Source organism: Arachis ipaensis, chromosome B05, assembly GCF_000816755.2.
Source record: "Arachis ipaensis cultivar K30076 chromosome B05, Araip1.1, whole genome shotgun sequence".
Classification (NCBI taxonomy): Eukaryota; Viridiplantae; Streptophyta; class Magnoliopsida; order Fabales; family Fabaceae; genus Arachis; species Arachis ipaensis.
In genome coordinates this window covers 8483184-8491716 of record NC_029789.2, presented here as the reverse complement: position 1 = coordinate 8491716, position 8533 = coordinate 8483184, and the positions used below count along the sequence as shown (strand labels likewise).

The following is an 8533-nucleotide window of genomic DNA, read 5'->3' as shown; positions in this document are numbered from 1 at the left end:
GAGACGAGTTCCGACGAAAGAAGACATCAACCTCGGATGCACTGACACGCCGCCCGCCATTTTTTCTTTATGGCTTCTCCTCCTCTTCCTTCCGAAGTTCCTTATCCCTTCATCTTTGCTAAGGTGCCACTGCGAGCATGCGATTTTGAAATGGACTTCAGCAAAATGTGGGCCACGTAGTGGATCTTTTTCCATCTAAGGCCGTGGGCTGGCCCAAATATGCATTAAAATATATTCGTTTAATTTTTTGTTGATAATATAAATTACACAATTATACTATTTGATTACATCTTTTATTTTAATTGCATTTGATGTCCGCCAAAATTTTTGTCCATGCATCAAGATTTTTGTATTGTACATCAAACTTTATTATTGAACGTATTTTATTGGTTGAATGTCAATATTTTAGATATATAATTCTTTAAAAATTTTTGTTAAATACTAAATATTTTGTATTGTGCACTAAATTTTCATTGTTGTACATTAAAATTATGTACTCTAATTTTCTAAACACATGTATAAGAAGAAGGCCATGACAATAATGAGAATGATAGTAAAAGAGGATGAAGCTAAAAAAAAAATGAGACAAAATTAAATAAGAGAAGAAGAAGAAGGAGGCGGTGGTAGTTGCAATAATAACGTTAAAGAAAGAAATATGCAAAATAAAATAACCAAGAAGGAGGAAGAGAAAGAACTTAATTGAAGACTTGGTTTAAAAAATAGTTGAATATCTAGTTTTTATTGTTTATATTTGTAGTGTGTAAAAATTAAATTATTTTTAATATATTAAATATACTAAAAAAATTCAAAGATTGCTCTATTCAATATCTTTAATAAATGTCGTTAAAGTACTTGTATTAGCTGATTTCATATAAATTAAAAAAAAAAAGTAAAAAAAAAAAAGAAAATCAAATTGTAACAGTGCCGTGTTTAGTTGCTTTTTGTCCGAATAAACTGTTGTTTGGTTGTTCATGCCTGCCACTATATATAGTCCCACTACTACTTACTACTATTTTGTATTGAATAAATAGTCTGCTGCAAGATATTATTACCTTAAAAATTAATAGTTAAATATAGCTATAGTACGATGAGTGCAGCTTATTTCATTTTTGAGAAAAATAAATGAATGAGAATCCCCCCAAGAAATTATTAAAATCTCATAAAATTATATTTTCAATGTACTTAAAACTTATTACAATAAAAACAAAGAAAATTAATTGAAGCATAAAAAAGGTACATATACATCACATCATGATGAGAATCGAAGGAGAAGATAAAAGGGATTGAATATGAGAATTAACGGAGGGTTTGTAGAAGTTTGTGAAGACATAAAAAGAACCAGAGCACAGGCTTTTGTTAGGAGATGAAGACAAATTCAAAGAGAAAACGAGAGGGAATGAAAGAGAGCTATAAGTAATTCTCGAGCATAAACTAAAACACAACGCTTCAAACAATGCGTCAAATCAAATATAAGCATTATTGCATGGCAAATAGGGCAATGTGGCAACGCTAAACGACAGCACTACTATAGTAGTACTATAATCCAAGGCAAAAGGGGCTTGTGAGTACTTGCTGCGTTTAGAGAGAGTGAGATTTTTTACTTGTAATAATTGATTAAGGTCCCCCGCCCAAAATGCGGCCAAGGCCATGCCAAGACGACATGTCGTTTTCAATCCCCCTCCCTTCTCCTCAATCCATCCGCGACAAATTTTGGAATCCAATGCCAGTTAACTCTTTCTTCTTGGGCCCATCTATTGGGCCCACATGTACAAACCGGTTTTGGGCTAAGCCCTTAGAACCCATTCGCTAGGTAAATGACGATGGATTCAATTTGGTGCGGGAATACGGAAGAGGTCCATACCACGTGTTGGAACTTGGAAGGGTGAGACGAGTGGCATGACTTGAAATCACGATGCTTCACAATATCTGCATAAATTTACAATAATGGCCATTATTCGCATAAGCATGTCTTTTAGATAAGGATAATAATAATTATTATCTTTATATAAAGGCATAAATAACTGCGTAATTACTAATTTTGAGACATTGTTATTGGAGCAACTTATAGAAACGTAGATGAAGAAAGGGGAGCGGGGACCATGATGGGAGAAGGGAAAGGTGCGTTGGTTTCGGCTTTCAAGTTTGCGTTCGAACCTAATTTGGAATTTTGGACCCAAATCGTATTACATTTAACAATTAACATTAGCATGCACCTCTGCAGCTGATGAATGCACAAAAGTCCACGCATCGTACCTCATTCATTATAAATATTTAAAATGTTGCTGAATTTATCATAAACGAACGAAATTAATGAATAAAAATTATGAGACCTTAAAACATCAAAATTGCTCGTTAACATTTTATTATACTGTTACATAATTCTAGTAGGTATATTATGACGTACAAATTGTCTTAATTGTATATACTTAATCGAAAAAAAAAAGTTTAGAAAGCCAACAACAATATAAATCAATTATTTTTTAATAATAAAGCTATTTTTTAAATAATTGACTCTAATTGATTGACTATATTCTTAGTTAGTTTCTTAATAAAACTCATATAGAAAATTAAAGTTTGCCACAGCTCCGCATGAGTGATGAAATTGTAGTAGCAATGATATTTCACTCGTGCTTAACAAACAACATGCACATAACAGGAAAATCACTATTGGAGAAGTCAAAAGAGACTAATTAAATATATAATCATGTGAATATATTTCGTTGATAAAGGAATAGACAGTGACAAGTACTAATGAAAAGAGCTTGCCTCTGAATCATCAAAACAAACGATGATCAAATCACGTTCCTTTTGCATACTTTATATATAATAACCTCACCTTTCTTCTTTATTTGTAATCATGTTACTTTGTTGGTTTTCAGAATATTAAAACAATAAAAAATATTATTTATACATTAAAATTAATTATTATATATTTATATATAAATTTATATAAAATTTAACTTATTTTTAATGTGTATTTTATATTAATAATTTTAGTTATTAATTTTAATATATATTTAATATAATTGTTAGAACAATTATAACATGACACAAGTGTTGATTAAAAACAACAAAACTAGGTGGACAATAATATATAGTAATGCAATAACTTATTGCTATAACTATTTATATATTAATTCGCGACAACGTGAACAACTATATGTCAGTTGAATTATAACTCATTAATTTATATGTATACCGTTTGTTATAAACTTGCGCGTAAATTTTCATATTTATACGTATTATTTCATGTTATATAGTATGATAGCGGGTACGAAATTCGATGGAGATAAAAGTTTCTACTTTCAAATCCATATGCAGGATTGTTAAAAAGTAGCACCACCACAACTGAATTGTGATTTGTGCATGCATTCAAAATTTTCCCGTGAATGAAGATAAAAATAATAAAGAAAAAAAAGGGAGAAGCCGAAAAGGCCGTAACTTTATATAAAGTGATGATTTATAATAGAAGGACGATTTATCATGTTGAGAAAATTAAAGAACGATAGGTATTCGTAAAATAAAAATGAAGATACATATTTGAAGGTATGTAAATGGTGATGATAGAAAGTGAAGTATATGCTTTTGGATAATAAAAGGGCCATTGATGTACTTATGGAACAAACATGTCTATGACCTGAATGGAATCCTTCCCCTCAACACATTCACTCTTTCATCTTCTTTCGGACACAACATTACCATCATCATCACATCGATTGAATTTCTGCCACCCATCTTGAGATTCTTCATTTTGCTTTTGCTCCCCACTTTCCATCATTTCTTCATCTTTTCATCTTTTTCACTCTTTCAACTAATTAATAGTTTATCTTTCCACTCTCTACCATCTGAAAGAGATAGCTCAACCTTAAAGTTCTTTGGTCGTTTTAGATTGCGACCATGGTAAAGTAGACTATCAATTATATGCACCATTTTTTGCTCTCCACTACTATCTATATATTATTCTTTTTTCTTTTTCTTTTTTCATTCATCCCTTGCACATTCTTTATCTAGTGTTGGATCCACCACCTTCTGCCTATACATAGTTTTATAGCTTAGACGAGTTGTGAGCCATATATATATTTTCTATAAGAATCTCTTTTTTTAATTTATTAGAGAAATGTTAAGGGTTAATATTTTGTTTTTATAATATTTTTCTTATTTTGTCAATATTTCAACTTTGAACTATAGGAAAGGTGAAAAATAAGAATGGATTGAGCATTATCGTCATATGCATTAGAAGAATGATGTGGTGGAGACAAAAAGTGTGTGTGATAGATCGGATTATTACATCTCTTCTAAATGATTCTACACTTGCGATGTTTCTTAGTTGGTCATCAACCAAGTTTAAAAGTGCACTTATATTTTACATTGAAGCTGTGTTTAGTTGGGAACAAAAAGAAAATAAGAAAAAGCAATCTCTTATAAATAAATTATGTGTAAAAAATATATTACATAGAGTTCACTCATCTTTGCAGAGGAGAAATGAAAGTAGTTGCAAAAATAACACTAAAATTAGGTGATCAAGTGAATTTTAGGCGTTCTTTTTTAATATTGGCATCTTCGTGGTCATTTTACTTCTTTTTGTTTTTTTGTTTTTATGTATTAAACTACTAAAATATATAAATTTTGGTGTATAATATAAATGCTTTTAAAAGATTTATATCTAAAATATTGACACTCAACTATTAAAATACGCACAACTAAAAAATAATAGGACCAAATATAAAAATTTTGATGTACAATACATAAATTTTAATATAAAACATATATTTTTAAAAGATTATATATTTAAAATATTAATATTTAACCAACAAAATATATACAACACATAAGCTTATGCGTTTTTTAACAAAGATTTTTGAAATGCCAAAAAAGAAAAACGGTGACGTATATACATAAATAAGAGGAAATATAAATATTTGTACAATGTGTACAACGAAAAATTTAGGGATAGTTTATTATCCCTAGTATCTAAGATAATTATTTTGAATAATATAAGTGTATTATGTTTGAGAAATTAGTAGTATTTTATCTTCGAAAATATTTGGTAATCAAAGAAAATCAGTCAAAAATATCCATAACTTGCCTTATTTAGCATTCATTAATTGTTACGATAATTAATTAATGCTAAATAAGGCAAGTTTTAGCTATTTTTTTGTCTACTTAGCATTAGATGTTCTTTTTTTAACTCATATTAAACCAAATAAATAAGAAAAAGTATATGAAACCAAAACGTGACCAGCCAAAAAGTAAACAAAATCGTTTAATTAAAATCACTTTTTGAATAATATCTTTAATTAAAATATATTACACACATCATACCAATACTCCATTAGCTCCTAAATAATGAGCGCAGAAATTACAATAGGAGCCAAATTTGTAGCAGGGAATTTGGGTATAAATTAGTTGGGCCCTGGTTGGCCTTATTATAATTGACATTGAATAGCCGCGCTCCGTTTGAATTAATTAAAGTCTAGAAAAAAGCACTTTCCAATTAAAGTTAAATAGGTTAAGTTAATATGTGTCCGTAAACACAAATTAAACCTAAGCCATATAATGAGCGCAATAATGAGTGGAGCCAGAAAGGCATGCCTAATTACAATGAAAAATCTATTCTAGTTTTCTGTGCCCACCCTTCAAATTAAGGTTACATGCCATGTGCCCCCCCTGTCCATTCACTTTACTAATCCTCATGGGAATCTTACTTTATATTTATAGTTATCTCGCCTTTGATTTAAAGGGCCTTATGATGTTAGGTAACCTTTATATTGAAGCTGGATGTACTAGTACAAACATTCACTAAAGTTGCAAGTTTAAGTTACTCTAATTATANTTCCTCTTACTTCTAGACTAATAATCAAAGTGAATCATCTCCCTTTTCAGCATCATAATTCCTCTTTGGATAATCCTTAACTTTCCTCCTGTCTTACTTTAATATGGAATCATAATTATAAATTTCAAATTATTGCATCTTAACACATCTTGTGCCTTAGCTTAATCAGAAGATAAACTTTGAGTCTTTATATATTTCTAGAACAAAATGTTTAGTAACAAATAAAATAACAAAAAAATAGTTAAAATTTATCTTATTTAATATTCATTAATTATTATTAATAAAAGTATTAATATAAATAATTTTATACATATATTAATTAGAAGAATGCTAGGGGACCAGTAATTTTTGTGATTTGTAGCCATCAAATAACCATCAATGATAATTTTAATGGTGTGAGATTGGTGTGAGAATTTATCCAATAACTCACTTTTCTTTGCTGGTTACATGCTGGCCAAAATTTAAAAAAGTTATTGGTCCCTAGACTTTTCCTATTAATTAAATAACGTCACGTTAACAAAATTCTTTTTTAAATTTGCTAATGCTTAATACAGGTATAATATCTATTCAATTTGATTAAAATACTTATTGATATATCCATTGTAACGTTATATTATGGACCAACATATAGCTCGACAAAGTATATATTATTATAACTCGGTCATAGTAACTGATACGTTTTTAAATCATCTAATTAAACACATTGATTCACATTATTAGTATGTTTGTAACTACCAAATAGTAATAAAACACACTTTACTTATAAAATAATAAAGATTCAAGGAGAATAAGTATGAAAAAGATTCATCATTTATTTATATTTGAAACATTTTACTTTCACACTTATGTATTAGAGTGTCTTATGCAAATACCACTCTTCTTATTTTACAGTGATCGAGATATAACCAAGATTGTAAGAATTGGACCGATCAATAAACTAGTAAAATGATTGGTTTATTGGTTCAAAAGTTTGACCGGAATTCAACCGATATTCAACCGATTTAATTAAATATTAAATAAAATTATTAAAAATTAAACATACAATGAAACATGTAGCATGACCTTTTTTGTTACCATAATATCTGGTAAGTAAACTAAAATCTGATCTCTTCTTATTCTTTTCAAAATTAAAATAAGAAAAATCTAAACCCACGTTTAATTTCCTAAATTTAGGGTAAAAGGAGAAATCAAATAAAGAAATTATTGTAGAATTAACAATGTTGAAATGGAAGGGAATAAAGATGAGGGCATGAGGGTGAAGATTTTATTCTGTTTATGGACATGTCTTTTGCAACCTTTCTGTTGGATCTAACAAATTTGTATAAAGAAGCTGTACCCGTAACACATGTATGTCCTCATATGCAGATCATATGCAGATCAATGTAAAACATCATGACAAAATTAATCATACCACCACCAACTCTAATTCAGAGGTCAGAACTTAGAACACAACAAACAGAAAAAAATTTCAACTCACCCCAATTCAGATTCAGAACATAACAAACAGAAAAAGAAACAGCAACTCAAGAATCAGATCTCAGATTTCAGTAACTCAGTAAAATTAACAAAATACACGACCATAAATTGAAACAAACAAAGTTGAATCTTTAAAAAATAGAACCTCAAAATCATAGAAATTAACAAAAGGGAAAAAACTAAAGTAGAGCTATCGACGACAGAGGAACCAAATTGACGTGACGGAGGAACGAAACAGGCGGCAAGACTACCGACAAGGGAGGAACGGCGAGACAGACGGGGTCGAGCAAACTCACTAACAATGGAGGAATCCAGCTGACCGCACTTCGATCTGCAAGTCCACACGACGAAGATGAAAACGATGTAGAGAAGACGAGGATGGACGGCCAAAGGCGACGACGTGGAGGAGACGAGGATGGATGGCCAAGAGCTCGAAGCACCCTCTATCTGTCACTGCCGGCGGTGAGACACCCTTTGGCTGATGAGAAGAGTTCGGCAACGGTGGAGGCGGTGACTGCTGTTGGCTGAGAGACAGAGGGACTGCTGGATGAGAGAAAGAGAGGAAAGTATCGCCGTAGTGGGTTAGGAATTTTGTGCCATTTTAGTGAGTGAGACTGATGAGAGTGGGGGAGAAAGGAGAAGGGATTTGGGCATTTGGTGTCGGCGATGATGCGGTGGTCAAACCCGTTACTGCTATGGCTGCAGGATGCGGTGGCGGTGCTCGATTGGTGGTGGTGGCTATGCGATGGTTTGCAGAGAAGAGAACAGAGATGAGTTGTTGCTGATGAGTACGATGGGTGATTTAGGGATTAGGGTTCAGCTTAGTTCGTTTAGCCTTTTGCTTCTTTTTTTTTCTTATAGGGACAAAACGACGCCGTTCAGAGTTTTTTTTTTAACCAAAAATTTGCTAAAAAAATCGGATGGTTCTACCGGTTCATCGATTAATCTCCAATTCAATCGATTTTTACCGATTTTTTGTTAGACAGTTTCTAAACTTATCCAAACCGATTAGGTAATTGGTTCTCGATTAATCTAGTTAAACCGGCCGATCCGATTCAATTTTCAAAACCATGGGTATAACTCATTGCATTTAAAAACGAACTGTATCTACTTAATTTTAAAGCTACTCACTCCAAAACACTTATTATTTGTAAATATAATATATGTTATTGATATTCATTAAATCTTAGAAAAATAGTAATGTACATACTCCGAAGAAATAAG

At 31.0% G+C, this 8533-nt stretch overlaps 1 protein-coding gene across 1 annotated transcript in view; it reads right to left on the bottom strand.

Annotated features, from left to right (window-relative positions):
* LOC107640074 (methionine aminopeptidase 1D, chloroplastic/mitochondrial) overlaps positions 1-130 on the bottom strand; it is a 3515-nt gene extending 3385 nt beyond the window's left edge. Inside the window, exon 1 of the mRNA XM_021122967.1 lies at positions 6-130. Within this exon, the coding sequence (XP_020978626.1) occupies positions 6-60 (55 nt within the window). The 5' untranslated portion in view covers positions 61-130. The remainder of the gene's footprint in view (positions 1-5) is intronic.